Source organism: Emydura macquarii, unplaced genomic scaffold, assembly GCF_026122565.2.
Source record: "Emydura macquarii macquarii isolate MOO-44397 ecotype Brisbane River unplaced genomic scaffold, CSIRO-AGI_Emac_v2 contig_2422, whole genome shotgun sequence".
Lineage (NCBI taxonomy): Eukaryota > Metazoa > Chordata > Testudines > Chelidae > Emydura > Emydura macquarii.
In genome coordinates this window covers 38036331-38054308 of record NW_027132559.1, presented here as the reverse complement: position 1 = coordinate 38054308, position 17978 = coordinate 38036331, and the positions used below count along the sequence as shown (strand labels likewise).

The following is a 17978-nucleotide window of genomic DNA, read 5'->3' as shown; positions in this document are numbered from 1 at the left end:
CCTTAACGTTTGTCCTCTTCCCACCCCCACTCCCACAAGGAGAGTGGCCTAAGAAGCTCCTCCTTTCAACACATTTTTCATGAAAATCTATTATTGTGTGTTATATACCTGTTTATTTCTTAACCTTAGATTTGAACACACACATGCACACACAGAGGAATGAGGCAAAATTTTCATATACATTTTGCGCCATATTAACATAAAAATCCATTCAAAAATATTGTCATGTTACTCACCAAAATCTTTGTTCATGACCACACAGTTTTCATCATTATTGGCAAAACTGGGTTCGTTTGGGGCCCAGGCTACATAGTTCACTGGGGTTCCATCCAGCCAGCTAATAGAAACAATATGACAATAGCTACTGAGTATGTAGCCTCATAATTGTTTTAGCATTACAGGAATCATTTGGCAAAAAGTTTAAGCGAAATACCATTCATAAAAGTGGGAGTTACATGGTGAAAGTCCCGTGCATTAATCAGCGGATATAGTCTTTATTCATTATTATTATTCCTAATGTAATTTTTGTATTGTGGTAGCACCTTCAGGCCACAATCTTATTGTTGTTCCATTTTACTAGACTCTGTACAAAAATATAGTAAAAGACAGGCCCTTCCCCAAAACCTGAGAAAGGCTGAAACCTCAAGGTCTCACCAGCGTGCCAGCCATCTCTTTGTTCCTTCAATATTTAATGCTGGGTGGGAACATGTCACTGTAAGTTTGATCTTCATGTGCTTTCTTTCTATTTGACGTGACTAGGGTGACCAACTAACAGTCCAATTTCAGGACAAGCACGATCTCAATTGCAGGATATCATGGGACATGGCAAAATTAAAATAAATAAATCCTTTTAATGTAACCAAGAGCACTAATTTCATTCTGTAACAAAATAGCCTGTTTCAGGAAGTCGTAGACAGTTAAAACAACATATTTAACTAAATTCTGAATTCAATAATTAGCTGCAAGCTATCGATAAACAACCCTGCCCTGCGGCTGGCCCCCACCCCTTCTTCCCGAGGCCCCTTCCCACCTGGCCTTGCTCCTTCCATGCCCCCCCGCACTTGCCCGCCAGCCAGCCCCAAGCCCCCCGTCCTCAATTTCTCCCTGAGCCCAACGCGGAGTGGAGCGGCCCACTCCCGATTCCTAGTCCCGTGTGGAGCACAGCAGCCCGGCCGGGCAGCCTTCCCCCTCGCCCCTCCTCTCCGCCCGACTCCTTATTTTGTGGGACATTGTGTAGTCATTTCAGGAAGCAGACAAAGAATCCAGCTGCAGGATGATTGGTCACCCTGTGCTGGTGTGGAAGAATGAACTTATTTCTAACACCTCATTTGACTGCCCCATCTCTTTGTGCTCCAATGAGGGAGCTGACACTGGCAGCGCCTCTTTTCCCTTCCCTTCCAGAAAGCCCTTTCCAAGCATGTTTCTAAAACAGTCATTCTCAAACTGTGGCCCACTGGTCATCCTGAGAAAGCCATGCTGCAGACTGTCCTTGTTTCCTGCTGAACTGATGGGAGAGGCTGATGAAATGGAAAGCACATGTAGACAGCATGAGTGTCCTTTTTGGAAAAAAGGAAATCACACTTCTCATACTGAGGACGTCCATAGCAAGGGGTACAAACCACAAGAATAAGAATCTGCAGAGCTTGGCATCTTTTGGAGGAAAAACTTTACAAAACACAAAATAAAACAAATCAATAAACCGACGAACTTTAACACACTGACATCACTCACTCACATTCCCCCCAAAATTCAGAAATTGAAAAAGAAAAGGTTTTGTTCTTAAAACACTGGAAAACTGCATTTCCACACAGACTTTTCTGCTGAAACTAAGTCTAGAATAAATTTTTGCAACAGAATTAGCAAACCTGGAAATGGAATATGTAATAAACTCAAATCTAGCAGTGCTAAAGAGCGCTCATTCATTACTCAGTACAAGCTTTAACATTTCTTCTTAACTTACCTAAATTTTTGATCAAAGCTGACAGTTAGGCCAATGTAATAGGAATTCATTCTGTTTTTAGTGTAAATCTAAAACAAGAAGAGATGACACTGATTAAAAACTTTATTTTTTATACTTAGCAGAAAAATAGAAGGGACTCAGCCACCTCTGTGGTGCTGTTTGTCACACTGGCTGGATTGGGGGGGGGGGGGGGGAAGCATTTAGTATATTGTTTGACATCAGTATTTAAAAAGCATAATAATTAATTTAATATATGCAATGTCAGGTACTGATAGAAAGGCTATAATGTGCTAAGTAAGCTGATGATGTTTATGTTCATGTGTTATATGTGTAATGGAAGTTATGGATATGTTTGATATATCTGTATTTCAACTTGTGCTGCCTGAGACACACCCCAGACAGGATGGCTGCAGAACAATAATGGCGCACTGTTTAATGGCCCACGGGGAGAAGCCAGGGATATACCTAATGAGTCACCAGGACTTGCTCATGTGACTCTGGACTCCATTTTGGTTCTTGTAAAATTCCACAAGCAGCATGGCGAGGGCCAGAGGATATATAAGGTAAAGGCCTAGGAATCCATTCTGTTCTTCAGTCAGGATTCAGCTTCAGCTACCAACCTACCTCTGGATCAGCTGATCTACAACTGAACTGAAGCTGTGAAACAAAGGATTGAGACTCATCCAAGTACTGGATGTATACCAGAGGGACTATACAAGCCTGCAAACTCCACAATTCTTCTAGAAACCTGATGTATATGGACTTTCAAATCATTTGTATGCATCTGATTCCTTTAATCCTTTAACATTTCTCTTATTGTTTGTTCCTTTCTGTTATAATAAACCTTTAGTTTTAGTTACTAAAGGGTTGGCTGGCAGTGTGGTATTTTGGGTAAGATCCAAACATATATTGATCTGGTACTGTGTCCTTTGGAATCAGAGGGACCCTTTTTAGTAAAGAGCATAGAGTTTAAATAACTGGTCTCTTTACTGGACCTAGTGGCTGACTGGGAGCCAGAGACTGAAATGCAGTAGAGGGGGCTGTGTGTATTCATATACAGGCTTCTTGATAACCGGTTTGGGGGAATCAGAAGCACAGTTTGTGGTGGGTTGGGAAGTCTGGCTTCGGCACCATCCACCAGTGCTAGGAGAATCTGCTCTCCTTTTGCAGCTTGCCCTGACCTTGGCATTTTCAGGTGGCTACCCTGGGTATGGAACACTGTTTTCCCCTTCTTTGGATCCCATGGGTGCAGAGCATGATCAGGTCCATGCTACGGGTAGAAAGCTAGACAGGAACAGTCAGGGAGGGAGGAATGGGATGACAGAACAGGGATGCACATCATCTTCTCCCTGCCCTTGAGCTCCGCAGAGTACAGACAGAAAAGATAATACAGCCTGGGGCAGCATCTCTCTTCTCAACATTCACATGCCTTTTCTCTACCCACCAAAAGTAAATAAAATCCTAAAATAAGATTGCAGGCCAGGGCTTTTATCTGGATGGTTGCCTTTATGTCCTCAGCTGCTTTGCTGCATCTTATGCCTGAAGCATTCTCATCAATATCAAATGGTGTTTCATTAGAGCCATTAAGGCCTAATTCCATATGCCTGACTCAGTCCAAAGTCTTATTATATTTGGAACTTTTGAACCTATCAAGTGGAACAGCAGCACAGTTTGGAAATCATTATTTTGCACTGTAATTTGGTTGTTAAGACGCTAATTTATGTCGTAGGTACAAATGTAAATGTAATGCATTAACTATGCTGATCTAATGTACAATTAACGTCTTAAGGGGTGCAGGGCAGGTACGAAGGGACTCACTGCACTCTCTCCAAAGTTTCAGAAGCAGAGTATGGGGCGTCTCTGATCACTATGTTGAACATATTTTTGAATCAATATGTTTGGATCTTACATATCTCCATAGAAACTTCCGTTCACTTTCACTGTCAATGACAGCAAGATCTGCAAACTTCTTCTTGCAAATATCCCAAGCTTTCTCCAGATGGACATTTTCTGTACTGAAGTAGTACTGCTTGTCTTCATAGATAACCCATCCATCGTCAGTGACTTTATAGTCTGAAAGATAAATAAAGAAGTTACATATGCTGCATTTGTATCTGTACTGTACACATTTTCATCATACAGTTAGATTTTTCTGGGAAGAGGGAATGAAACCTACCAAACTTGGTACTTGGTTCAGGTTTTAATGCTGTGCCTGAAAAACAAAATATCAGCATGAACTATATCTCATTCAAGAAAATTTATTTTGTGCAGTATCTTATGCCAATGACTTGCAGAAAAAAAGGAACTAACTATTATCTTATGAACTGTACTGATTTTTGACATGTACTTCACAAGACTAACATAAAATATATTTATCATTTAGAATAATATCATTGAACAGTTACATGTGAAGAAAACACAAGTCCCCATAAAGTACTGGATTTGCAATAAGTACGCACTTTGTAAGCTACCTTTAAATGTGCTTCAGAATATATTTCCTTAGGTGAAATCCATGGGTTCAGACATCATGTTCCTACTTAGACTGTAATTAATTATTTCATTAACATTCTTTGATATAGTAGGGGTCAGAGCAAGCCACTGCAGGCACTGGTCAGCACTGATGTTGCCATGATCCTGATTTTTCATAAATATTATAAATAAATCTCTGTCTCCTCACTGATTCATGCTATCTTGATGGTTTGGTTCTTGTTAGAAAAGTGGTTTTTTAAGAGGAGCTTCAAGGGACAGAGGTGGGCACCTTGCAAAGGAGTTCAGGGAAGTCAAGCCAAGCGGAGAGGACAGGGTGGGAGAAGTCATGGAGGTGATTGTTTGAGAAAGTAACAAGGAGGCAGACAAGGTGGGACTATTGGCAGAGTGGGCTGGAGGTGATACAAAACCTGACATAGGAGAACAGGTTGTAAGGGCTAGACTGATGTAGAGCCCCACAGCCTGACTCTAGCAGAAATTCTAACAGTTAGAACTTTAACTCCCTGGTTAGAAGGTGGACAAGGAGGAGGGAACCATCCTGTCCCTTGTCACAGGTCCAGGTATGACCCCTTGCTAATACTTCCACTTTCTTTAGTATGCCTTGTGGGGATTTTGCGAAAGGCCCATTGTTTCTGCTGTTATCTTTCCTCCTTCCTTCTCTGACTTTGGCTGAGGGGAAGATATTATGAAATAGTATGAATGAGGAACAGAGGTTCTTTAGACTATTGCTTCTAGGATATTGTTTGGGTTCTAATGGTCAAATAACCTTAATTTTGCCCTGTAGCGATAACAACAAGGAAATAATCCTATTTTTATTGTATGTCATCAGGTGTGCCCTGATATAGATAAAAGTGATTTATAAAGATTTTAAGGTTTTTTTCATATTTTTCCCCATATGGTGACATTACAGGACAGAGTTAAGGTTGTTTAGATGCCTTAACTGTACATTTTCTAACCTTAACACATTTGGTTTTCTTGTAAGCATAACCTCTGAATTTCCTGAGTTTGCAATGCTTGATTTGAACACAATTACAATATCCCTGAAATCTAGTTTCCCTAAATTACTCTAAAGTTCTCCTAGCCTTAGCTCCCTCTTAACCTAGTTTTTTTATCTTATTTTTTAAAAATTACTCAGAATCTCATACATGAACAGTAACTATTGAACCCAAAGAGGCTGTTTTCATGTGATATTTCTACTGAGTTGCAGATATGTAGTAGCAATCTAAAATAATTTTTTCTGTGTTTTAACTTTTAAAGGTGATTTGCTGGTGCAAAGCAGCCAGAGCCACTGATTAATTGAGATGAGTTTAGAGGTGCTTCACATTGCTAGAGCAGTGCAAAAAAGCCAAAGCATACGGGTAGATCTGGCTCCCAATTTACAAATTACAGTGGTTTAGACTAGAGGGTTGTGTTACTAAGAAGGAAAACCCAGTCCTTTAGTCCCAACATCTCTGCAATTATGGGCTCTCCCTATATTTATGTTTCAGTTCCCCTGGCCGTGCTGCAATAGAAATAACAATGGTGATTTAAAAAATACAATATTTATATGCTGGTTTATACACTTTTACAATTCCTTCCTTAAGGAATAGTATGTTAAGACATTGCTTGAGCAACATTATATCTTACAAAAGACAGTCCCTTGGTCACACCAAAGCCAAACAAAAGTGTAAAACATTACAAAATCCAGGAATTGATAACAGAACTGCTATCCTCTCTCTGCAGTGATCGGAAAGTGATAGAACAATAATACTTATTCAGAACAACGTTTACTTATTTTCATTTTATTTCTGATAGGTTATCCATGATGAAGATGAACTGATCAGAGCTTTCCAGTTTCTCAAATCCTCCTCACCAACCTTATGGAGCACTGAAAACACACACCATACAAAATGTAGCATTTAAAGTGCTAAAAAGGGGCTGCACAGGATGGGCATGCTTAGCTGGTGCACAGAAGCCAATATTCTGATGACTTTGAACTCATCGTTGTCATGAGTAATTTACTAGAAGGATAGCGTTGATTCGCCAAATGACAAATGGTTTTTAAAGTGAAAGTCCAATACGTCTCCTGGTGTTCCGGAATAGTCTTTCTATCAGGATGGATCTCAAGGGTTCAGCGGTTTCATTGCATGTTGGGCAGCTGCTGCTCCCTCCCTCACCTCACCCTCAGACAGTTTCTTGTGTTCCCAACTTTCCTTTTATTTTAGGGATGTAGGTAGTAGGTGCTTTTAAACCTGCCTCCCAGTTATCTCTGTATCCTGGATGATATTTCCCGCTTTTCCCCTTTCAGACAGGTTCTGGTGCCCATGCCCTCTGCTTATGCATTCAAATACTCAGCTGGGAGGAGGGGGGCAGAAAGTCTACCCACAACCAGGGTCAAAATGAGCTAAATGTTTATTTTATTTAGTATTTGTTTCAATATTGGTAATTTATTCCTATAACCCAGCCCCTCGTGGTGCCACTCACTTTTGGGTTGTGCTAGAGCAGGTGACCTTGAGGGAGGAGCCTGTGAGCCACTTAACAAAGTGGGATTTGGGGTATATTGTGTTACCACAATGACCTTTTCTACTGCTGAAAGGGGGCAATGTTGGTGTAAGCTAAATCAACCTTTTTATTTTTTCCTCCTTGTCAGAGCACCCTTATTATATTCTCAGACAATATAAAACAGAGAGCTACTTTTGCTCAAGGAAACTGAAGCTCCTTTGTACTTGCCTTTGGACAAAACAGATCCATGTAAAGGAGGAGATAAGAAAGAATGATACTCCTGTTAAAGAGATAGGCATCCTTGCACTGCAAACCTTTTCAATATATGGGGAGAGTGAAGTAAAGCCACAGATAAAATGACAGGGACCCTTTTTGACCTTCTGTATCTCTGAATTTAATTGAGAGATCAGAATTCATGTCCTTACTTTTTAACTATTGTGTTTCCTTCCTGTGTTTTCAAACAAAGAGTGATTTTTCCATATCACACCTATTTTTAATTTTAAGTAGTCCAACAAACCGACTGTACTTTGTTTATATTGCTGTAATTAAATACAGCAGTAGTCCTACCTTTTTTTATTTCACAAATCCAATTAAGTAAATGTTCACAATAGAGGTCATTCCACTGCATTTTTTGATTTCCCTCAAACATTCCACAATGTTCAATTCCTTTGTCATTATTGGGTTCTTCTTCATTCCAGTTTTCATAAATCACCTATGGTGGAAACACAGCCTTATTACTAGTTACTTCTATATGAGGGAGAATAGCTGTGAACTGCACTGTCAAACAGCCTCAGGGATTGATCTTCCCTAGTGTTTCATTTCTGAGGTCAGTAGGAGCTAGTGTGTTGTGGAATAAATCAACACAGTCCTTGTACAGAGGGACACTCATATGGGTGAAAAGGGCAACACTGAGGGCTGAAGAAGTTGTACCTACCCCTCTTCATCAAGTGGTGGTTGCTATGACTCAGGGCTGCAAGGATGGGATTGTAACATGGTGTAAAATAGGAGGAAGTGTAGTACATACCTATAAAAGCACTCTATTTCCCCTATGTCAGAGTCCTTTATCATCTCCAGGATAAGGTCAGGGCCTATTCTCACTTCCATGAGGTGGCAGACTAGTTTTAATGGTCTAGGCTCAGACATGAATAGGCCCTATTGGGAAGCAGATTGCTCTGAGGAGAAATGCTGACCTAGTGGGACATTATAACTATCTTTGATCACAGGTATCAACCTATTAACTGTCAAGACTCCCTTCCCCACATTTTCTTTCAAGATTGATATCCAGGCCCACACAATATGAAGCAGCAGGAAAGGCCACTAGGACACAGGTGGTGTAGGACATTTTCCAATTCCAATGTATTGTGGGATTCAGATTTCATGTACTCCTGTTTTTATGGTTGTGTGGCTATGGTGAAAGATATGAAGTGATTCTTTTCCTCCATCACAACCTCTGTGAATCACTGCACTTATTTGATGCAGTTGCAGAGGAAGTGCTGCTATGGAACTAGGTATGAAAGTTTAGGTGGGAATGGGAAGGGAGTAAGAAAAGGCTCAGAAAAGATTATAAAAAAGATATTATAAGAGCCAGAAATACAATTATTGACCAGCAACTAATATACTTACTGGAGTACCATCAATCCAGGTATATCCTTCATCAGGGTTCAAGTAAACCAAACCCATCCAGAAACGCTGGAAGAGAAATCCTTTGTCCCTAAAATATATTACATAATATAGATATGTGATTGTATACAATAGGACAATGATATAAGCACTTAATAGAAAAGATATTTTAGAACTTTTAGCAGTTCTAAAATTTTGAAATTTTTATAAAGTTATCTCATAAAAGGAACAAAGGAATGCAAAGGAAGAAAATATGTTTTTATTCATTTGTGTTTCTTCATGATGTATGTTGAGCTATTCCTCTCAGAAAAGTGTATTCTTCTTCTTTTCTATCATAGACATATTGGCCCATATTCACTCTGTTTGTGCTATTTCAATAGGAAAAAAAAACCAGTCCCATCTCTCCAGAGGACATAGAACCAGTTCCACCCCTAAATATGTCACAGTTCCCATGTAAGGGGTTTGATCAAGGCATGCTGGTTTCTTCCACTTCTGAGCTCATAAACAATTCTTTGTGAACCATTACCAACTAGCAGAGTTTAGAACAGCTGCTAGCAACCACTACAGAAATGTCCAAATGACAGGGTGCCATAATCAGCTTCTGATGGCGATTCAAGTGAATCTTGAATACAGCAGATCATCAGGCCCATTAGGAATATCACTATTTGTCATCCTTATGTTTGATGAAGAACAACTTGAAGGACCAGAGAAGTTCAAGAGAGCTATCTCAGCCCTCTATCAAAGTGCATAGGGGTGTTGACTTTTCTCAGAGATTTTTTCTGTCAGCTGTAAGTCAGGAGTTTCGGTTAAGAGATTTCAACAAAAATTAAACTCAAAATAAAGAGTTGCAAAACAATTTAACTAACTAAAAATCTTTTCCTCAATTGCTCAGGTTTCACTTTCATGGTACTCATTATTATTTCTAATGCAGCACATACAATTCCAGACTGAGATCAGGGCCTCCTTGTGCTCGGTATTATATAAACCCAAAGCAGGAAGTAGTTCCTGACCCAAAGAGGTTATAATCACACTAAACCATAGATTCTTCCAGGAAAAAAGGGTAGACAAGGTCTGAATTTCTAATCTATGTATTGATAGATAGATGACCAAGCAAAACAAAAATAAAAAAGCAAATTAAAAAACAAATACATCAGACATGTATTATATTACATTATAGTATAAAACTAAAAAGGACAAAGTGGCCAAAAAAATCTCTTTTCCACTTGTAAATCAACCTTAAACTGGAGAAATAAGTTTATAGTACACCATTGCTTGTCAATTTAAATAACAAGAGAAAACAAACAAAACCACCATCTTTTAATATGCCAATGAGATCACTTGATATGAAGTCACTGGGAGACACCAGATGTTGGTATAATTTGAATAGAGTTACTTTCCAGAGAACATTCACACTTAAGTGACCTGATTTTTGAAAGAAGTTTCACCCTGACCTCAATTTTTGTGGGCACAATTTGGCACCTGCACATGCTAGCAATTAGCGGTCTAACTACCTGATTTGTGGGAGCAATCAAGCAGCTAGATGCCCAATTTTAGTGTTCACATCTCCAAAATAAAACAAAACAAAACAAAACAAAACAAAACAAAACAAAGCCCACTAACAAGAATCAACAACAGCTTTTCATAGTCAGGAAATAAATCTCTTCCAATTGTTTGTACATTTGATATATTATCATTCGTGAATTCTGTTCTACTTTTAGAAATCTCCAACCCATACACAGACATTTGCATATCAAGTTTCTGAACTCTGAGACACCTGTTACACCTCAATAACTGGTGTTTATTTTAAATACAGCAATTTAAAAATAAGTTGGGTGAAAGATGTAATGAACAGATTTTTATTTTAAATTAACCATTTCAGATAGGATACAAGAGTGCTTTTTGGTTATTCTTCTTCTACATGCCATTAAAGTGAAAGAAGAAATATTTTGCAGATACTCACAGTGCCATCTGCCATATTAGATGCTGCACTTCTTTACTGTTGATAGTGATCAAGTGTCCTCCTATTTCTCTACAAAAATCTTCAGCTTCAAACCATGATTTCTTTTGGTTTCCTTCTCTCAGAAAAATCTAATGAGGATATATTTCACAATAAGCTACTATATGTAATAAAATCAAGCAATACCCTGGGCAGCTACTTTCTCAGTAGTGGGATTTCATACAATCCGACTAACCAAATCAAAAGGATATCTAGAAGGAAAATAACAACGGGAACATGGATTACAGAATGCCTAATTCTTAGCACCCATTGTTTCACTTTGGGTTGTTTGAGCAAAAGCTGTCACAATCAGAGAGGGAAAAAGCTAGTCTGTATAACTTAATAGGAGCTCTGACCACTGAAAGGGGTGAAGAAAAATAGAGTGGTTATGTCTAAATATCCCAGGGGGATGAGAATCGGGAGATTACTGAGAAATGAATAGAGCAAAAACCTAAGGGATGGGAGAAAGGGGAGATGTGGAAATACGGTTCAGTCCTGCAAGGTGCTAAGCATTCTGATCCTGGCTCAGCAAAGAAATGAAGCATGTGCTTAACTTTAAGCATCACAGTACTTCAACATTCTTGACATTAAGCACATGCTTTCCTGGATTGGGGGCCCAGGATGCTCAACATTTTGCAGGACTGAGTCCATAATTAAGGTTAAGTCTTAGGGGAAGAGGTCTGAGCAGGAGGAAAATATTTGATCTGATCAGCAAGGTAATAATTTGAATGTGACACAATGTAAGAAAATTACATAGTCCTTGAAGAGAAGAGATTAATTTCAGCTTTTTTTACTCTGTATGCTTGCACAGGTTTGGAATGGTGCCAGGTTCCTATGCCTACTCATGTAAAACATTATTTTATGGAGACAATGTTGCCAACCCTCATGATTTTATCATGAGTCCCACAGAATTTGTTTAGTTGAAAATCTCAGTTTTCATTTAAAAAGAGAAAAGTATTTTTCAAGCCCTCATGGTTGAGAAGAAATTCTTGTAAACAAGAACCCAATCTAAAAAGAACCCAACATTAAAAACATTCATGAAGTTTAAGCTAATATCATGACTTCTTGGAATCCTGATTCATAATTTTTGAACACTTGGGGTTGACAATAGTGTTGCTAAAAGGAATCTCTATAAAGTGCACATTCAGCTACACAAAGCAGGTTATGGAACAACTGAGAGCAGAATTTAGCTCTCAGTGCATGGGATGGACGATGTGTAATGAATGAGGCAGGAAAGATTAATACTTACTTTAAAGCATGAGCTAATATAATTGCTTGAATGCCAGCCTTCAGGGCATGAGGGGGCAGGAGCTGGTAATGGAATTGGAGGATGTGTCACACCCTCAGCCCACTGTTTGCAGAGAAATTTTGCTGTCGTCTCACAACCAAGAACATCCCATAATCCAGCCGCAATTCCTGTTTCCATGGCAACACAGCCTGACTTTCGTTCTTCATGATACATAAAGGAAATTTTAAAAACCTAATTGACAATTACATATTTCTCTGAACTTGGGACTCTGCTCTAAATTTTTGTTTCCATTCCAATTTGTTTTTTAAATAAACTAAAGGATGGAGATTCTAATGCAGATGTAAAGTCACTTGGGCCCAGATCTTTAAAGGTATATAGGCATTGCTGTGCTCAGTGCTGCAATGCTTAACTGATCTAGAAGGCGAAGTCTCACTGTCAAAAGGGATTTAGGCACATAGGAGCTTAAATTCCATCGATCATGCATGGGATTTTGGATCCAAAGTGCCTAAATCCCTTTTGAAAGTAAAATTTAGGCTTCTAAGTGGTTAGGCATTGCAACACTGAGTGCAACGATGCCTATATACTTTTAAAAATCTGGGTCTTGGTGACATGTGCCATAGGAATACACAGAACAGTAGCATAGGTATGTTAACAAATCCCACGAGCCCATCTCTGCCAAATGGTGAGAAAACTCACAAAATGTGAACACTGATAGTCACACTTTTTCCCTCCCCAATGTGACCATTTTAGTCTAATAATCTACATATTTGCAGTTACTTCATTTATCACCTAAGCACCCTATAGGTCTAATTGTTTGGCCACTTATGTCCAGCACTAGTTTTCTCCAGTGTGATGAACTACGTCAATCATTAATGATGTGATAAAATTCTGAAAACATTGAGGATCCCTCCTTAGCATTGTCTTGAGACCTTCAAAGCACCTGCCTGCTCAACTACACTGGATGGGGAGTAGCAGCCCACTAATCTTTATGTGGCTAGCCTGCTCCTTACTCCTTCTCTTACTCCCCTTCAGGGATACACTAGAGGATCCATGGTTGAGACCTGTCCAATTTACCAGGGGACCGAGAGTGGAAATTCATGGGAATTTCAACATTCAATCTTAACCCATACTAAAACCACAGACAGCACATATCACACAGCACTGCAGTGCATACCAGGCATTGCTGAATTCCAGTGAGTGTACTGAACTGCCTCACCATTGGTCCATTTGAAAGTCCCTTGTTCCTCTACATCTGAAAGACCGATCCAGAAATATTTTTCAGGCCTTACCCCGACCAGACTAATCAGATAGGTTTCTTCATTTCTGTGAAGGAAAATAATGTTTCAAAACAATGTTAAACTAAGATTTAATCCTGGCTTTTCATTTTAATGAGATCATTCAGAACGGAAAACTTGATAAAAGAGTTAAAAGTTGATAAAAGGGTTTGTTTAAGTATATTAATTTATACTTTAAACAAAATCTGTTGCTGACACCAGTAAGGAAGCCTGATAATTATGGCATATTAATATTTTGGAATGATTCCTTCTCCTCATGTCCAATATAAGACATTATACATTTGTCTGAGAGTTAGAAGGGAGAAGGCAGAGGCAGAGCCTACTATGGTCTTGGTGGAGCTGCTATCTATTAGCTCCTTAGGTGTTGCATTTTGTTTTGTTGTTTAAATTTTGGAGCTACCATCTGCCCAGGAAATAGAGGGCCATGTGCTAAAAGAGACCCCACAAACGTTTATTCTCTGATTTTTAATAAAGGAACTGTTATTAAAAAAAGCCTTTTCCCCTAAAAATTGTGCTCAAATGTTTAATCTCAAAGAGATATAAACTAATTAAACTATTAGTTAAAAGAAAGATTTAAAATTATTACAATCTGTCAATTATGAATTAAATTTAAAATAAATAAAAATGATAAACCATTAAAAGCCATTAGAATCCATCAATTATTAATTAAACATTAAAATTGTCAATTATGACACAATGTACAACAACTCACAAGGTGTTCCACATTGTGGTAATTTGTCACAAATTCTGATGGCTCGTGTCACACACCGGCAGATTTGAAGACTGAGAGATGTAAGAACTACAGTTCCCTCACAAGCCAAATCTGGTCTAAGAAGAACAGTTTAGATATGCTTAGATCAAGCAATGAGAAGAGATAAAGGAAAAAGAACCTGGAAACAAGCAGGAAATGTTATTTGAAAATCCTGGATAAGAGTACAGGAAGGATTTCTGAAATGACAGAGCAGCCAAGAAAGTGTGGAGATGCCCAGAAGCAGATGCATGCATGAAAGCAATATGAAAGAACGGTTAGGTCAAATGGTAGAACCAAATTCAAACCACCGTATTCATCTCAATAAACCAAATCAAAATATAAACTTGCATGTTAAAATCCAAACCCAGATGTGTGTCTCCATTGCAAGTGGGGTCATAATAGATCTATAGGATATTGTTAATATCAGTAACAGAAGCAGACACAGAACATCAGAAATCAGAATGATTTCCTGGGAGGAAAAAGAAGCAAATAAATAAATAAATAAATAAATAAAATAACCTGTCTCCTCAAAATAATAATAATAAATAATAATAATAATAATTATAGCCTTCCTGTAACTAGGAAATGAAGTAGAGTAGAAGACTTCATTTAGCCCATGAGGGAACATCTCTTCAAATCTAATTTTACCTGGGAAGCACTCAGATACAGTTCTACCATCACAGAGCCTATAGAAAACCCCCAGGTACATATGTATTCATTTTTTCTGTGTAGATCATTTGTATTTGGCTCAGCGCTGTAAGATTTTGAAAAGTTCTAGTGTATTTTAAAAATTAGAAACTTCAAAGCTTTTTTCCATCATTAGCACAAATTTAAAAGGAGAACAAAAAATACTGTTCATACCTGTCTTCCACAGTAGCTAGATAACCATTGCTCTTTTCACATGTCTTATTTGCTTCTGAGAATGTTACAAATGTGGGTCCAACCAAATAACAGTGAAAACCATGTCTTTTCCAGCCCTGTGACAAACATCAGGCAAACACATGAGTTCTTGACAGACTAACCTATTGATTTTGCTCTGCCCTTTAACATATACATACGTATCAATGTGCAATCGATTGGTGAAGCTCATTTGAGAAAAAAGAAGAGACTGTGATGACCACACATAGGCAGGGCTGTTATTTAACAAAAGCTCAGTATTGTTGTTACTCAGGAGATGATGATGGGAGGTCTGCCAGGGGCTGCTCGCACTTGACCCATCTTTTCCTCCTCCCCTCTTATGTTTGTATAATTTTCCTGGAGAGGAAGGTTATCTTTCCTGCTCAGGATGACCTGACAATGATTTGCAGGCTTGGTTACACAAGCTCTAGAGGAACAAGGACATTGACTTTGCTCTGTTTAGATGGAAATTACATCTATGTAATTCAAGAATTGTGGGCTCTAAAACCTGGAAACACAAAAATGATTTAACATTTCAGATTATTCACATATAACCAGAGCTACCAATATCTGACTGCACTGGGTCTTCAAAATTCAAAGAAGGAGCCCTTGTGATCCATGCGGGGCTTGTTCCTCCTGAATCTATGATAGAGGTTTATCCAAAAGCAGCACAGATTAAACAAGTGACTTTTTTAGCAGGTGAGACTTGCTAAGATTGCTGATTAGGAACCATAGCTTGCTGGTGGGATTCAAAGTCCAGATAGGCAGCCCACAAGTAAGGAATCTGAACCAGATAGCTGGAAACTGCTTTGAACTGATTTCTTTTTATTAGTTGCTGATGCTAAAGACTATGAAGAGAGAGAAAATCAGAGATTTGAGACAGTGAGGCCTGTGCTAGGTGCTATGTTTGTTATTTGGTTTGGTTAAGAGTGTAAAATAAACATAGAAAGTTGTGAAGACTTTTTTTTTAAACCAAAAGGGTCTATGTATATTTATTACTGAAAGAGAAACTGGACTCCATTACAAAGAAGAGGATATAGAAGAAATGGAAGCATTCATATAAATGAAAAATGAATTCAGACTAGATTTGCCAGAGTATTTTCAGAGTGATAATAAAAATTGTACATACATCATCAACTTGCTAAGGGAAAAAAAACACCAGGCTCTTTCAAAAGTAGTTACTAAATAGAGGGAAGAGGTCATCATGAAAGACAAAGTACTTTAAAGAGCATGAAACCCAAAAGGCCAAATTACCTTTATAGATCCCCATACAATCACTTTCACACTTACTCTCTGGCAACCTGGATCAATGATCTCCATTTCCCTGGGAGCTTCTGGTAAAGGTGTCCTTTTGCAGATGTAACCAAGTTTCTTTTCACAAACATTAGCCGCCCAGTATCCATCCTGAACGTGATGGGGGGAGAAAAGAATGTCCAGGAAGAGGGATTCAGAATCTTAGGACAACTGCTAATTTCTTCTCTCCTTAGTGCAGGAACGGTGAAGTCCATGCTCATTTTTAATCTGTTGCATGAACTCATTGATAAATATAGATCTCATAAAAGAAGCAATGTGTCAGATTAAACACAGCGTTACTCCAGTTCTACACTACAGTAACTCCAGTGAAATGAGTAGAACTGGAGTAATGCAGGCTTGAATGTATCTTAATGAGCGTGTAACTATTTCACACTAACGAGTAGGAGACTTGCTGAAAAACCCTGAATTTTGTAGAACCAAAAGTGAAAACTACACAAAAAAGAAATCATAATGTACCACAAAATGCCAATTAATTTTGATGTTAGAAGTTTCATTTTAGTTATTTATGATAGTATGTTGTAATAAACTAGATGAACTTTCCTGCAGTATATTTTGTAAAAGAGGCCTAACAGCTGATTGCCATTAGATCTTTGCTGAGAAAAAGTCAATTTGAAATGATTTTTGTTTTTATTTGTGGTGTTTTGGGGGTGTTTTGTTACCTTTCATTTATTTATTTTTAACAAATCTAGTTATATTTCCATATTGCCCTGTAGGAATGAGAAACCTGGGAGGAACAAGAAGTAGGTGAAGTTCCCCCAGAAGAGTTAGGGCTTGTTCACACTTACCCGGAAATTCGGCGGCAGTCGACGGGAGTTACACAAACCACACAGAGTAGTTTGCATAACTCCCGTCAACTGCTTCTGCGCGCTGTTCACATAGCGCTGAGCCCAGCTCAGCACTACGCTAGTTGAGGAGGTGGACTTATTCAGTCGACTCCTTCATTGATTGAGCGGGTCTCACTGACTGCTCAATCGATCATGAAAGATCGATTTGGCAGCGGCGAATTTGTCACCGCCAGTGTAAACATAGCCTTAGTGAGGCTTAAGCAAGGAGAGTAAACAGCACCCTGAGCAAGAGGGGAAGAACAGAGGGTTTGTTACAGTTCCTTCCGAGTGTGCACCTACATGCTGCCTTTTACACAGGTTGAACCTGGAAGCTCAGTTTAGCACTAACTGACCAGCACAATGTCATACAGTAAGTTAGTGTCAGAACCAGGATTAAAATGGAGATGCGGTGGTCCAGTCATTAGACCACAATGCCTACTAGGTACTAATTCAATTCTCTGTTCTTCAGTATCTCTGTTCTTCCCCTGTTTAATAGGGGAGAGAGGGAATTAATATTTACCATTAATGGAAACAAAAAATATCCTAGGCAGAACTGGTAGTGACACCTAAATTAAGGTTGCCTAATACTTCTCAATATAAAACTCTGCTTTCATTTGCTTATAACTTTGCCAAACTTCAACCGTTTGAGTTTAAATTTTCTATGCTGGGTGTTTGCCTCAGGCTGAACTTTCAGCAAAAACACTTCAGCCATTCTCAGAACAAGTTTAGAGAAAAATACATTGTTTTGCCTATGTTAAAAAATATTCTTACAATCATTTAATCCCAAAACTCCATGCTTTGGAGCACTAGGGACTTCTAATTTGGCAGGGGGATGCCCTGGTGTCAGGGATGTGCCTTTTACCATCCCTGTGAAAGTCCACCCAATTTGGCAAGTTATAAGCCTCAGGAAAATATTAGTACACACATCTTGAGTAAAGGTTCTTTAAAATTTGGCAGCTATTTTCTCTGAAGTTCCCATTTGCACTGGGCTTGCTCCAGCCATGGGCTGCAAGGACTGAGTGGAATGGAGAGGGGTGAATAGCTGTGTGGGGCAGAGACAAGCTGTGTGGGAGGGATAGAGACAAGTTGTGAGGCACACGAGGC

General features: G+C 38.8%; 1 protein-coding gene across 1 annotated transcript in view; it reads right to left on the bottom strand.

The window, feature by feature from the left end:
* LOC137162252 (macrophage mannose receptor 1-like) overlaps window positions 1-17978 on the bottom strand; it is a 108925-nt gene that overhangs the window by 73856 nt on the left and 17091 nt on the right. Inside the window, exons 7-17 of the mRNA XM_067561855.1 lie at window positions 16027-16140; window positions 14701-14816; window positions 12968-13116; window positions 11794-11993; window positions 10509-10636; window positions 8552-8639; window positions 7496-7640; window positions 4137-4172; window positions 3870-4033; window positions 1961-2028; window positions 237-337 (exon numbers count right to left, since the gene is read on the bottom strand). Coding sequence (XP_067417956.1) covers window positions 237-337; window positions 1961-2028; window positions 3870-4033; window positions 4137-4172; window positions 7496-7640; window positions 8552-8639; window positions 10509-10636; window positions 11794-11993; window positions 12968-13116; window positions 14701-14816; window positions 16027-16140 — 1309 coding nt within the window. The remainder of the gene's footprint in view (window positions 1-236; window positions 338-1960; window positions 2029-3869; window positions 4034-4136; window positions 4173-7495; window positions 7641-8551; window positions 8640-10508; window positions 10637-11793; window positions 11994-12967; window positions 13117-14700; window positions 14817-16026; window positions 16141-17978) is intronic.